Genomic DNA, 15,232 nt, shown 5'->3' on the forward strand with positions numbered 1-15,232 from the left:
TGTATTTATTGTCTGTGTAGTTGTATAGTATGTGTATTTATTGTCTGTGTAGTTGTATAGTATGTGTATTTATTGTCTGTGTAGTTGTATAGTATGTGTATTTATTGTCTGTGTAGTTGTATAGTATGTGTATTTATTGTCTGTGTAGTTGTATAGTATGTGTATTTATTGTCTGTGTCTGTGTAGTTGAGCTGCTGCAACACTTGAATTTCCCCCATGGGGATCAATAAAGGAATATAATAATTATTTTTGTTGCTTATAATGTGGAACGGTGACTAATATCCTGCTTACTTTAAATATAAACATTGGGATGTAGGCCAGTTCTTATTTCTATAATATATAACGATCATATTAAGTACAAAAATACCTTTTGGATGGTTAAACTGTGTCTGTGTAACTTCAGTAGTAAAAAAAAAGTTGGGGTAAGAAAAAAGCTAGAGTCAGACCTTTATTTTCAGAAGGAATCCCCGGAAGGTGTCTTAATGTCGCAGCCTTGACACTTTGGGACTGGATCATTTTAAAGGCGGTGTCAGGCAGAGGAAGAGATTGATTACCTGATACATCTCTGATCAAGCAGCATCATGATGAACAGCGCAGGTATGATTCACACACACAGCACAATGAAACATAAAAACACAATGAAACATAATGAAACATAATGAAACATAATGAAACACAACACCAAGCAGCTGCTGCAGGACTCAGAGGGAGAACTAGACATGCACACTCACCACAGTCCTGCAAACCATTATTTTATTATATATTTAAAAAAAACTAATTCACAAACATCAGGATTTCTACACAGTGTCAAAAAGATTTCATTTTCTCCGAGTTAATTGTGCATCCAGTTTGTATTTAGACCTGCAGACGTGTAAACCTTGTTCTACTGTGAACTGGGGTTTCGCCCCTTTTCTTCTTTTCTTTTGCAGAACGGAAGCAGCTTTTAAACCAACTGTAACAATAGAGAATATATTTTAAATAATAAAGACCCGTTACTTTATTCATTGCCTTACATTAACACCTTAAAAGCATAATTCAGGTCAGAGAAATTCCTTCATTCAAACTGTCAGAAAGAGTTATTTGTGATTCATTTGTTTGGGTTTATTGATTGATCAATTGATTTAATTAAGTTCTTCCTTTTAAACAGTTAAATAATCTCTCTCCATTGTGAGTAAGTGGGCATTATTATATTACATTACAGTCATTTAGCAGACGCTTTTATCCAAAGCGACTTACAGGAAGTGTATTCAACATAGGTATTCAAGAGAACTACTAGTCACCAGAAGTCATAAGTGCATCTCCTTTCTTAAACAAGCATCTTAAAGCATAAACCAGAGCAAAAGTATAGTGCAGAAGCAAATTACAGAAAACAATAAGTGCTACAAACTAATACGAATACAATAAGTGCTACAAACTAATACGAATACAATAAGTGCTACAAACTAATACGAATACAATAAGTGCAACAAACTAATACTAATGCAATAAGTGCTATGAGGAAGGCTCAGGGTAGTACTTCTTGAAGAGGTGAGTTTAAAAATGGGCAGTGACTCTGCTGTCCTGAGGGGCCAGGACAGAAAAAAGCTGTGACCGGGGCAACCTGTCGCCCCGAGGCAGCAGAGTGAAGTGGTCAGGTGGGGGTGTAGGGCTTGACCATGGCCTGGAGATAGGAAGGAGCTGTTCCTTTCACTGCCCTGTAGGCTAGCACCAGAGTCTGTAACTGGATGCGAGCTCTTACAGGGAGCCAGTGTAGAGAACGGAGAAGGGAAGTTGTGTGGGAGAACTCGGGGCGATTGAACACCAGACGAGCTGCAGCTTTCTGGACGAGCTCCAGAGGTCTGATGGCCGACGCCGGGGCTCCGGCAAGTAGTGAGTTGCAGTAGTCCAGGCGGGAGATGACCAGAGCCTGGATGAGCACCTGCGCCGTCTCCTCAGTGAGACGGCGCAGGTGCTGATGTTGTAGAGGAGGAATGTGCAGGAGCGTGTGACTGATGCAATGTTTGCTGAGAATGACATCCAGGGTCACACCCAGATTCCTCGCAGTCCAAGTTGGCGTCACCACGGCATCATCAATGGTGATGGACCGGTCTCAGCGGGGCAGTAGCTTGGTTTTTGTCCAGGTTGAGCTTCAGGTGGTGTGTCGCCGTTATGCAATGCTTGTAATCAGATACGGGGGAAATGCACTCAGACAAGAACCGACAAGAACACCTTTCGGCAAAATGAAATGAAGCCATTCAAGAATTTAAGTAATTGAAGTGAAACATGGGAGACAAACTGAAATGTGAATATACTGTAAAAAAGTATAAATATAGTGATTTTCTCCACCTCCTTCTGTATTTCCCCCTTTTTCCTTACTTCCTCTCCTCCTCACCTTCTGTAGTTCCTCCTTTTCTTACATCCACCACTCCGTTCACTTCCTCATCTCTTTCTCTACTCCCTCTTTTGCATTCCTACTTCCTCCATGCCTTTCCTGCCTCATCTAGCTCTTTACCTCCTCCCTTTCTTTTCTTCTCTACTTCCTCCCCTCTTCCCACCTCTCCCTTTTTTAAAATGGTGAAATACAGGCATAGCAGAAATGTGCTGTATTTAACATTTTCAGCCATACTTATACCATAAAATAGGAGGAAATACAACGAGAAAAAGATTAATGTACAATAAAAGAGTAGTTCTATGCACCCTCCTTTAAAATGACAATAATAGAACAAACGAACAGGACAATTCAAACAAAACAAAACTCCACCTAAAAACAATAGGTTTGAAAGTATGTTAAGACTTAAATAAAATGAAATAGGTCCAGATGAAAGTAAAATGATAACTGAGTATCAGCCTTCACGTTAGCTCCTTTTCCTCCTTGTTTCCTTTCCTAAATCTTTTCTTTCCACTCCTTGTCTGCCTCCTTTTCTTTCACAATCTTCTTCTCTAGCTCCTTCTTTCCTTTCCTACCCCTTTCTCCCCTTCTTTACAGCCTCCTATCCTTCCCCATCCTCTCCTCTCCTCTCCTAAACCCTCCTCTCCTTAGGCTAGCTGTTTCCCCCTGTTCGCAGTCTTTGTGCTAAGCTAAGCTAACTGGCTCCAGGTTCATTATTAACGTACAGATACGACAATAGTAGCAATCGTCTCTTGGCAAGAAAGCGAATACGTGTATTTCTCAAATTGTTTACTGTTCCTTTTAAGGCGTGTCACACCGATGCTCCTCCTACACTGGTGATTTCACTGATATGAACTGTAACCCATTTCTTATTCAAACAGTGTATCCTCCCAACGCCAACGGAGCCAACACGTTTGGCAACGTGCCCGGCTATGAAGGCATCGCAGCAGGTGGAGGTAAGAGGAACCCTAACCCCAAACACTTATCACATTGCATTCATGATGTTGCAACTAATTAATGTTTGTTGTGGTTGTTGCTGCAGGTGGTTACCTGCCTCCTCCAATGCCGTTGGAGCCTGTGGCCCCGCCCCAACCCGGCCCTAATCCTAATGAATGGACGTAAGACCTGACATCGTCTGTCTCACCAGCCAATCAAAATGATGCTCATGCTGGACTGTGACCAGATTAGAAAAGGCTGCGTCAGAGAATATTCTAATTAAACTCATGATGTGTTTGTGTCTGTTTCGTAGCATCCCCACTCTGTCGGAGGATTCGGCTCGTGAGGCCTTCAAGAGCTTTGTGTCGTCTCACTGCTGCTACAGTGAAAGCCCCGTGAATGACGGAGTCATCACCAACATGGAGCCGTTCAACACCTACAGGGTGACGTGATGTTCACACACTCCTTATGATGATGCCGTTAACGGGTGCTGTTACTGCCCTGTTAGTTACTTAAAGTCACAATCCCGAAGATGTTTTACTTAAATAAATGTCTGTTGCGTCACTATCTATCAATGGCGGTGACACAATACTGACTGAGCCTATGGCCCACGAATGAAAGTATTAAAATATTTACAGTATATATTTGCAGTACTACAAACTGGGTGTCTGTGTTTAAACCATGGTCTACTCTAAACTGGGGTTTCGCCCCTTTTTTTAAAAAGCAATTAAGTTTTTGCAGAACGGAACGACTGTGATAACAAATAATCTATTTTAAATAATAAAGAAACGTCACTTTATTTAATTGAACTAAATTAAATAACTTCGCTTAAAAACATTTAGTAAAGAGAAATTATTTTTAAACGGATTTGTTATTAATTTGTTTAGGTTTTCAGTTTTGTTGATGGATCAGTTCATTTAATCTAGTTCTTCCTTTAGACAGTAAAATAAACTCTGTCCATAGCATTGTGCAGTGCTTGTAATCAGAGAGGGAATAATACACAGAAAAGAACCGACAAGCCCTTTCTTGACATTCCCTGAAAAAAATGCAGTTTTTCTTCACTGTTTACACACAGAAAATGGAACTGTGCGTGTTAGTATTGGATTTCGGACGCAGTCGAAGACTCCGTACTGCTAAACTCTGAGCACAATACCTTTGTTTTCACTCAAATAGTCATTCTCAATCAACCACGGCTGAAATCTTAGGGATTGCCACTTTAGAGATGCTCCAGTCATGTTCTGTAGGGATGGAACCATTTAATCCTTCTGGGATCTGATCACATTGTGGTCCGGATCATCTGTTCACATTCTGAACGTTATATTGCCTCAGAGGGTTTTACAATCTGTACAGATTACAACTAAATCTGCCTTTGGACGAAAAACAAACCAAAAAAACGTTAAACAGCGGGAAAACCAGAAGTGCAATATAAGTCATATGTACAGAATAAACAAGATAATAGAATTACAACATAGTCGATTCATATGATATAACCAACACATACAAGAGTAGTTATAGCAGTATTGGCACCAATATTTGCAGAATAATAATAGAAAAATGATGACTACAAATAATAACAGCAGCAGTGAATATAACGTAATATAATAATAATGATAATAAAAGCAGTAATAGTAGTAGAAATGTGGCTAATAATAATAATAATAGTAGTAGCAGTGGTGGTTACATATACAAGACTGCATGTTTCCACACACAGACAGTTTAAAGAAGCCTCTGATCAGAGTCTAACAGTTTAATTATGTGACTCTTATGACTCCCGCATGACAGCCATGTGACCTCAGAGACGCTCATGTGACATTAAAATGTTAACAAGCCCTAATGCTGCTAATATATATCAGACTGATGATGAAACATCTTGATGCATTTCTTATGTTTTAAGTAGTTAACATCATTGATTGTGCTCTGAGCTCTCAGTACTGTCCCTGAACGCATCACGTGTAAACACTGATTGGACTTAAGCTGCACCCTTACTTGTATTTGAGGGATAATCATGCGCTTAATTCTGGATTTACATTCCTCAAAATGCTTCAGCATTGAGTCAGTTAGTTTATAAAAGGCTACAACTTTAGCTGAATTAGCTTTTTGCAACTTTCTCATGGATGCACTGACAATTATCACCGGGTTACTTTGATACTGAAGAAAACTAAAAAATGTAATGATTCTCAGGCAAGTTATGAAGTTATGAAGACCGTCTTTTTTTCCTTTTGTGTTCTAAGTGCATTTATGGACATTTATTTGGAGATACTGATATCCTTATAAGTATATTTACCGGATCGGATTGGAGCATCAGTCCTCTTCTAATTCAGTTCCCTAAATCCTTCGATTTTAATACAACAATCACTGTGATAATTACTACTTAGTGTTTCTATCACTGTAGATTATCATTAATCAGTAATCATTTTCTTATTCTAATGTTATGTTATTGCTGTTACTCTTTTATATTCAGCTGAAAAGTCTACACTGCACATGTAGTGTCTCTTTTTGAAATGTGTCTTCTGCTCTGTAGTATCGACTGGAGACGTTCACTGAGTCCAGGCAAACTGAGTGGGCCACCAAACCTTATGAAGGTAAACAAAACACACAGACGTTTGTGCAACCTGACCCTAATACAGGCGAGGAAAGGTGCGGTCGATGAACAGTTTGTGGTGACTTAATTGGTACTCTTAAAACTGTTTTTCAGAAAGTTAACCTGCCAATTTCATGGTATTTTTTAACCCTTAAACCAAGTCTGAATGTGTAAACAGCCCTTTGTTTATGTGAATTTGGCTGTTTGTTGTAATTAAAAGGTTCCTGTCAGTAACCTGATCTCACACTACAGATGTCGGAGTGTCCTTAAACACACCAACATGGGAAACAGCTCTCAGTCCTCCAGTGATTCAGTATTTCATTTCAATATTGATAGGATTTTCTGTCACTTTAAGCCCTTAATATGGATCAACATCTCCAAAGCATTGGCTCCTACATTTCCCACAATGCAGCTGGATGGTGTCTTTTGCTAAACACGTACCTCTTGTAAACTTTGAACCTCCTTTGTTCTCTGTAATAAATCGGAAGTGTCTGAGCCCGACCTGAGATAACCCTGATCACTAAGGAAGCAGGTGTCAGGTGTTTTCTGATTGACAGGTGAGTGTGACGTCTCTCTTGTGTGACTGACAGGTGAGCAGGCTGACTTCTACACCGCGACCGCGCCCCGGCCCTGGGAGGTCCAGACCACGTCTCCCGGCCTCTTCACCGATCACAAGGAGGAGATCCGCGTGCCCTACACCTCCTCCATCAAGGTGATTGGTTAACAGAAGTTGTCAGTCAATGACCGCCTTGTTGATACGGTTACCCGCGGTTGATTCTACCTTCTAATTAACAAACTAAACCTACAGCTGACAGCCAATCAGAGAGCAGGATTCTCTCAGCTTAGAGTATGGGAGTAAGGGAGGTTGGAAAGGTCCTTGAGAAGGTTCCAAAGATTCAAGGGTTCACTTTAAAGAGGTTCACTGGCCTTTTAAGAGCTTCCAGGGGTCCTTAAGATGATTAAAATTGTGCTTGAAGAGTTTCCAGGGAATCCTTATATAGGGTACAAAAGTTCCTAAAGGTGTGCCTGGCTTGAGGAACTTATATGGGGTTCTTGAAAAGGATCCTGGGGGGTTCCTGGAAGATGTTTCATTGGTCCCTGAGTGGGTGACATGGGACCTTGAAGAGCCTCACAAGAGCCTGGAATCACAGATTATCATCTTGAATGTACAATATTGATTCTGGCACCCAACAACATAGTAAGATGATGGGTTTTTTTTTACATGTAACTTTAGCCATCTACTCTGAGATGATTCATGTTTACCTCACCTCAGAGTCTTACTTATGTTTTGCTGTGAGCTAACACTGTGACAATGATCTGTTATTGACCAAAATTAGACTTTAGATTCTCTAGAATCTGAAATTAAAGCCAAGAGGAGGTGCAGAAGTTTAGTTATCTAACTCTCACTTTTTGAGGTATAAAATGCTGAAAAGTTATTTTAGAGTTTTTGCCAAATGACGGCAAAAAATTGAAATGGCCCCGGCTTTAACTCATACTACAAAAACCCAACAACAGCAATTAATTAGGTTTAAAATAAAGTTATCATTAGCTGTGCTTTTTGTGACTTTCACCGACCGGGAAGGAAAAATAAAAGAGGAAATGAGATGCCTGGTCCTCGGTGGCTTTACTGTTGTTCAACTAACTGACAAAAGCAGCACACACCCAACAGTTGTCCTCCGGCCTTATGTAACGTTATAGGCTACTCAAATAGAAATGTATCGAAAATAAACCGTGGGTAACTGTTATTAATACACACTTGTCCCTGCCTACATTACATTACATTACATTACAGTCAAATAGCGTTACTCAATTAGAAATATGTTGAAAATAATATTAGTATCTGTAATAAAGGCCATAAAAAACCTTTTTCCTAAAACACTGCTGGTTCTGTTGAGTTGGCTTTTTAAATCCGAGGCCTGCATTGCACCATCGGAGCAGCAACTGAAGCATGTGTCACATGAGGCTCGTCAATTATCACTTTGAGTGCGTTTGCCCCTTCAGTGTGACTCCAACAGACTGTAAAGTTATTTTTAACTGTGTGTGTTTTTGTGTGTTTAGGACTGCACAGACTGCCATAGTAGTGGGACGAAGCCCTGTGAAGATTGCCATGGAGATGGACATGTAAGAAGTACCCGTCAATTAATCATTAATTAGTCATAATAAACTGCATAATAGTTGTAGATTACATATAAAATAATTTTAGTTTAATGTGGATTTACAATGTAAATGTTAATATTATTCATGTGTGTGTCTCTGTAGAAGCAGTGCTGGGAGTGTAGTGGCGCTGGGAGCAAGAATGATGAGCGCTGCTCTCGCTGTGATGCTACAGGAAAAGAAAGGTATGGGGGGGGGGGGGGGGGGTGTCACGTGTGAGTCACGGTCCAGGTCCGTGACTCACAACCTTTTTTTAGGCTTGTGCTTAAAAAAGGTTGTGAACCACCGACCTAGAGGTTTAACGTTATAATCCTGCAGCAGCTGTGTTTTAAACACTCGTGCAACTAGTTTGTGAGAAATACAACAGAGGAACAGCTGATGTATCGGTTTACAGTGCAGCTGTACAAACGTTGCGTTTTAATTAAGATGTCAAGTATTACATAGACCAATAGCAACCAATCAATAGCAACAGTCTTTTATTTATAGAAGCGTGAGCTATAAGGAAATAATAGACTCTATAATGCTATAATTCACCAATCAAGTATTCCATACATCCGTGTAACAATCAATAATAATTGCAGCTGCAATGTGATTTCATGCTGCATGTGGAGGGATCAGTTTTGGTATTCTGTCGCTTTTTAAATAAGTTAAAAGACAGAAAAAATGCAATACAACTATAACAGAAACATAAAAGCTCCCATTAGATGATTTTGATTTTCAATTGAAGAAATGGTTGAATCAATGAGAATAGATGACTCTGGGAGGAAGGAAATCAATCAAAAAAAGTGATTGATAGTTTAAAAATGTTCAGCAGCATATGAAGATAAGGAGCTAGCTAACGTTAAAAACAGCGGTATGGCCCTTTAAATCACACTGTACAGTCAGAACCCCCACTGGATCAGATCACAGAAGAATGTGAAACATGTGTGTCATGTCTGATTGTGTGTGTGTGTGTGTTTGTGTGTGTGTGTAGGTGTTCCAACTGTGACTCGCATGGAACGATCGACTGTGAGACCTGTAAAGGAAAAAAACAACTGCTGTCGTACATCAACCTCAAGGTGGAGTGGTGAGTCTGCTGCTGATACTACAGCTGTTCCAGGGGTCCACCAGCAGGTTCCAGGAGTCCTGGAGGAGATTTAAACAGACCTTGAGGAGGTTCTTTGGGGCCTTTTTAAGAGGTTCTAGGCGTCATTCAGGGTTCCAGAGGTCCTTGAAGATGTTCCATGGGGTTTTCAGGAGGTTCAAATGATCCTTGAAGGAGTTGTAGAGGGTCTTGAAGAGTTTCTAGGGGTCCTTGAGAAGATACAGTGAGACCTTGATGGTGTTGCAGTGGTCATAAACAATGTTCCACTGGGTCCTTGGAAGGGTCTCCAGGAGTCAATGGGGAGGTTCCAAATGGTCTTCAATTAAGTTTTAGAGGGCGTCCAAAAGTTTTCAGGGGTCTTTGATGGGTTCCAAAGGTCCTTGAGGAGATTTGCAGAGACCTTGAAGATGTTACAGTAGTCCTTGAAGATGTTACCATGGTATGTGAGGAGGTTCCCTGAGTCCTTGTTTAAGAGTCAGATATTTCAGTGTTCCTGAAAGATTTCCCCGGTAGTCCTTAAGGTATTCCCTTGGGCCCTTTAGGGAGGTTCAGATGGTCCTTGAGGAGGTTCCAGAGGTCCTTGAGAAGGTTCTCTGGTTCCTTGTAGATTAAACGGTGGTTTTGAAAGATGTTACAGTGGTCCTTGAGCAGGGCCCATGGGGCCTTCAGGAGCTTCAAGGAGTCGTTAGGACTCCAGAGGTCCTTGAAGATATTCCAGTGGTCCTTGAGGAGGTTCCTGGGATTGTTAAGTGCCTTCCGGTGGTCCTTGAGTAGGTTCCCTTAGTCCTTGAGGATGTTTCAGCCGTCCTGGAGGATATTACATTGGTCCTTGGAGAGGATTCATGGGGCCTTAGCTTCCAGAGGTCACCTGAGGTTCCAGTGCTCCTCGAAGATGTACAAGTGGTCCTTGAGAAGGCTCGCATGGGTCTTGAAGAAGGTCCAGAAGTATGAAGATGATCCTTGAGGATGTTCAAACAACTGATCACACTTACTCTGAAACTGATCGGCTGAAAGCAGCACACACTGAACCATTTTCTACAGTTTTTCTACAAACAATAACGAAAAACGTTTTTTAAAATTTAATAAAAAATACGACGATTTTAATTTGATTAAATTATGTTTTAATTCTACAAACAGTAGCTTTAATGTGGCTTCATATTAGATGGACTTGGTGGACAGTAGTGTTGTCATGGATCACATTGGTGCCCTCTGGTGGCATAAAGATAAACTGCATGATGTGAAGTTAAATTGATACAAATACGTCTGTACAAGTTTCTTATTTAAATAACTGTGTGTGTGTGTCTGTGTTAATATGTGTATATATTTGTGTATCTGTGTGTTAAGGACTAACAACGTGGAGGACCACGTGGTGCAGCAGAACTCTGGTCTACAGGTCGATGATCTCCGTTCAGTGAGTGGGAAGGAGCTGTTCAAGAACTCCCAGTACCTGGTACATACACACACACACACACACACACACACTTATTGGAATACTGCACTTAAATATACTGAGATAGCGGTGGTTGTAAACACCTGTTATCATCCTGTTAGCAATATAACTACCTGATGGCAGGTTAAATAATTGCTTTATTGCATATGTGATTTAGATTGCAGCAGCTCAAGTACGGGGTAAATGCTGTGTGGTTTTGCTCCACTGCCTGTTTCCCCTTAATATTAAAAGACTAATTAATCTTACTTAATATATACAAAAATAACTAAATATTTCAGGCGGGGCAACTCCATTATAATATGCTGACTTCCCTCCATTCATGATGTTCCTTAACTACAACTAGGGTGGTGGGGTAATTGGAGGATGTTGCTAATGATAAACTTCTGTTTTACTGTCAGTACTTTGTTTTAGTCTCTGGGTTTCTGTCTCCTCTCAGATCTACCCACTGTTTGGGTTCCCAAACCCGGCCATCTCCGAGGCCTCTGAGCGAATGATCAAAGATCACCAGGCCAAGTACGCCCAGAATGCCAGGATCCTGCAGCAGGTGAGTCATCATAGAGCTGCAAGAGAAACTCAAAGATACACCAAAGATACAACATAGGTACCATTAGGGCCTTTTCTTTTTCTGCTTTTGGTCGTTTTTGTAAATGAAAGCGATTTTTGTCGCATTTATAGTAGTTATTTGTATAAAAACACACAATTCGAATGATTAGGAAAAAATAAATCTTGGCATTGGCAGTTTTAATGAAGTATTTGAAGCTGCTTAGAGATAGTATAAGGAAGTTAAAAAGGTCTTAATTCCCTCTAATATCTATTTTATAATGATGTAAAAACATCTCCTTAAAAACAACTGGATTTATTCAAGTTTTTTACCAAATCTACATTTTACAAATTTACATATGAACACATCATCAACACAATCTTTGTGTTGATGATGCGATACTTCGAGTATATATCAATATAACACGTATAAGCAATTGTCTCACCTCCCTTTCACTATTCGCTATTTCTTATTGACTTTTAATATCGCGAGCATAATGCTAGCTTTCTGGCTTGTAGCTGAGCGGACTACAAAATTATCCCATTGACAAGTCGTATTAAAGGTCCGTCCTATTTACTGGAGCAGTGAACAAAGTTTCCATTGCATAAGAGATTGTTCCAAGGAAACAGAGTAATTGTAATGTGACAAACTTAAGATTTGGGTTGCAAATCGCAATTAAAATATAAATAATGATGAATCTTTTTTTTTTTCTCTGTCAGGTAACCATGTTATAAGTGAGATAACAAGATTATAATCAGGAAGTCCTTTTCTTTTCACTTTTCTCATCCTGCTGGTCTGGGTTTTGAACCGGCGACCTCTTGGTCACAAGCTCCCTTCTCTTTAATGTAATAAATACTGTTTGTAATCAGTAGTCAGGGAAACCAGGTGCATTAAAAAAATGAAACCAGCTTATCAAAAAGTATAATAACTGATAGCAGTTGTAATATGAGAAGCGAGAGCAGTTGAAGTGTCAGTTGAGGCTGAGCTTTAGACGGGTTAGCTTGTGTGTCTTTGAACACTGGACATAGCCAGGCTAGCTATTACCACCCGACTCCAGTCTTTATGCTAAGCTAAGCTAACAACATCCTGAAATAGAAAGAAGAGAATAAGTGTGTATCCCAAAATGTTGAAACTATTCCTTTTTTAACATTTTTTTAACTCTCTCTCTCTCTCTCTCTCTCTCTCTCAGAGGCAGACAGTCGAGTTGATCCCCATCACTAAAGTGAACTACAAGTGGAAGAGCGACTCTCACGTCTACTTTGTCTACGGCAACGAGCAGAAAGTCAACGCAGACAATTACCCGGCAACCTGCTGCTGTGTCATCCTGTAGACACACACACACACACACACACACACACACACACACACACACACACACACACACACACACACACACACACAAACTGACCCAACTGCTTTTCCGTTGTTTTTTTAATACTATACCCTCCTTCCAGGATGCATTTTAACCAAAGACCTAAAAAATCTACAAAAAACGTCCAATTTAACGGAGAGAGGTTCCCACAAGTTATCAGGTCAAACTTTTTGCAGATAAACCTGTCACATCTTTTTGTGATAAAGAATTAATTTAGAATATTGTTCTGTAGTTTTGTAGCACATACATTTCTTAGAACTGGCTTTATTACCAGTCCAATTTAAGATTAAAAAGTACTCGACATTAAGTGAACAATCCTGGAGGGAATCGATTTATCTGTTTGTCTTTGTGTTTCCAAAACTGTCCTTTTCAGGTTTAACTCTAACTACTGTTTACATTATATCGCCTTATATCAACATTTCACTTCATGACCAAAATAAACAACCCTCTGCCTTTTTTAACTGCCCTCCTGCAGTACAGCTAATCTCCTGTAGAGAGCGATCTGGTGTTTAACACATTGCCTTCAGTACATGTGTATCTGTGACTAACAGGACAAGGCCACTTCAAACAGTAAAGCTTACAGTACCAGTCAAAAGTTTGGACACACCTTCTCATTCAACTACTTTGAAGAATCTAAAATATAAAACATATTCTGGTTTGTTGAGCATTTGTTTGTTTACCACATAATTCCATATGTGTTCCTTCATAGTTTGGATGTCTTCAATATTAATCTACAATGTAGAAAAAAATAAAAATAAAGAAAAACCATTGAATGAGAAGGTGTGTCCCAACTTTTGACTGGTACTGTACGTTTTACTGTTTGTTTGTAAATGACCATATATATGTATATTATCATATTATTATTCATCTTCGGGGGGTTTATTACCAGCCGCGTCACAGACACTGGTACAGTTTTCACCTTTTGAGTCTGTGTGTGTCATCATGGCAAAATGAGGTCATCAAGATTGCCACTGTAGCGGGATCTATGACACGGGTGGTTTCGAGTGTTTTGGTAGGTGTTTATATTACTGTCTGTCTGTCTGTGGTCAACGATACCAAAACACTTTTCAGCAGTAAAACGTTTTAATTTGCTGAGTGCTCTTGAAAACAACGATGATGTAAATATGCTTTTTATAAGTGATGTATGCTGGAATGGGATGAAACTTTTATGGATTAGTCCCTTTTTATCTGCAAAAAGTAAATGCCTTAAAACCGGAGTTTTTAAAAGTCGGAGACTGTGGGCCTCCACTCAGACAAAGCTTACGTTTTACCCGTGATTGTATATTTATCACATAGACACTCAAGAAGTAAGGCAAGATAGCCTAAAATGTGTTGTTTGAGTTAACTTCAGAGTGCACCAATATATAAAAAAAGGCATTTATTAGTTTCTGAATATGGGAAAGTGGGAAAAAACAGTTAAGTTCCCCAACTCTTTAACCAAATCACACATTGATGCTGTTCTTTGATCATAATTTTGATATCTAATGTAATACATTTTCACTTCCATTCACTAAGCTTCCCCACCTCTCACTTTCAAAACCTCTGCCTTAAAACAATACTGTGACTAATAACCATCTCTGCTTCTAACCTTACGGACCCGATGGTGATGTTACTCATTAATACTCTGTTTTTACAATAGATTATTAATCGTATGTTACTGTTGAAGCTGAAAATAAACTTTAAAGCTCGACTGCTTCTGTCACATCTGTTTACAACTAACTGTAACCAAAACTGTAAAAAATATATCAGACAAATAACACTAAATACATGAGCAAATAATATTGAGTGTAGAATGTAATACAAAGTATTTTTCTTTAATCTCCATTCAGATGTAAAAAGATAGCAAATAGCTTTAACTTTTTTCCATTTACTACCATGCATTTAAATTTAATTAATTTTATTCTATTATTTAACTTCCACTAGCTTTTTGTTATTTTTTAACTCGTTCATTTTCCTTTCTCTGAAATTCCAAGGAGCATTAGCTAATGTTGTTAGCGTTAGCTTGGTGATGGTAAGAAGAGTATATTCTTAAGTGGTTTAATCTGTTTGATTTGATTTGTGAAAAAAAATTAATAGAAAATGGGCTTTTTTAAACAATCTGTCTGGAGGTTAAAGGGAAAAAAATCAAGCCTTATACTATGTAACCTTTATTTTACAGGATGGATGTCTAAATAATGGAATCCTAATCTAATTCATGACTGTTTTTATGTTATTGTTTTGTACATTTTTGTACATGTAATATTGTTAAAAGACATTTATTGACAAATATGCTCTATATGTATTTTAAATATATGTCCGTAGAAACTCACACACTGCTAATAAATATGTAAAACAACCGAAAATAAGATCTGGAGAGATACTGAATGTAAGCAGATATCTGAAGTGTTAATGTTTGAAGGTTAAGATGGCGTTCACTCTGAGCTGAACTTTTACAGGAAGCTGTGAAAAAGAGATTGTTTTGACTCGAGTGAGACTCGATGAGGAAGCAGATACCTTCAGCGTGTGAAGGAGGAAGTGAAGAAGCCCCAGAAGAGACTTCATACGCCTTCACATCTGTTGAACCTTTCTCTCCATATATGAGGGAAGGACAGAGGATGTCACATGTGTACAGATTGTAAAGCCCTCTGAGGCAAATTTGTACTTTGTGATTCTGGGCTATACAAAATAAACTGAATTGAATTGAATTGAATTGAATGTTGTATCTTATACAGTAGGTTTCATTTCTCAATACTGTTAAAATCATTTC

General features: G+C 39.1%; 1 protein-coding gene across 1 annotated transcript; it reads left to right on the plus strand.

The window, feature by feature from the left end:
• The first annotated feature begins 505 nt into the window (after positions 1-505).
• Positions 506-15,047, plus strand: LOC129105821 (protein SSUH2 homolog). The gene is made up of 12 exons (XM_054617026.1): positions 506-597; positions 3,250-3,324; positions 3,411-3,486; positions 3,618-3,747; positions 5,826-5,886; positions 6,476-6,597; positions 7,944-8,006; positions 8,145-8,224; positions 9,013-9,105; positions 10,468-10,573; positions 11,010-11,117; positions 12,304-15,047. Exons 1-12 carry the CDS (start codon positions 582-584, stop codon positions 12,442-12,444), a joined length of 1,071 nt encoding a protein of 356 aa, XP_054473001.1. The 5' UTR covers positions 506-581; the 3' UTR covers positions 12,445-15,047.
• The last annotated feature ends 185 nt before the right edge of the window (positions 15,048-15,232 follow it).

This window comes from Anoplopoma fimbria, chromosome 17, assembly GCF_027596085.1.
Source record: "Anoplopoma fimbria isolate UVic2021 breed Golden Eagle Sablefish chromosome 17, Afim_UVic_2022, whole genome shotgun sequence".
NCBI classification, from domain to species: Eukaryota; Metazoa; Chordata; class Actinopteri; order Perciformes; family Anoplopomatidae; genus Anoplopoma; species Anoplopoma fimbria.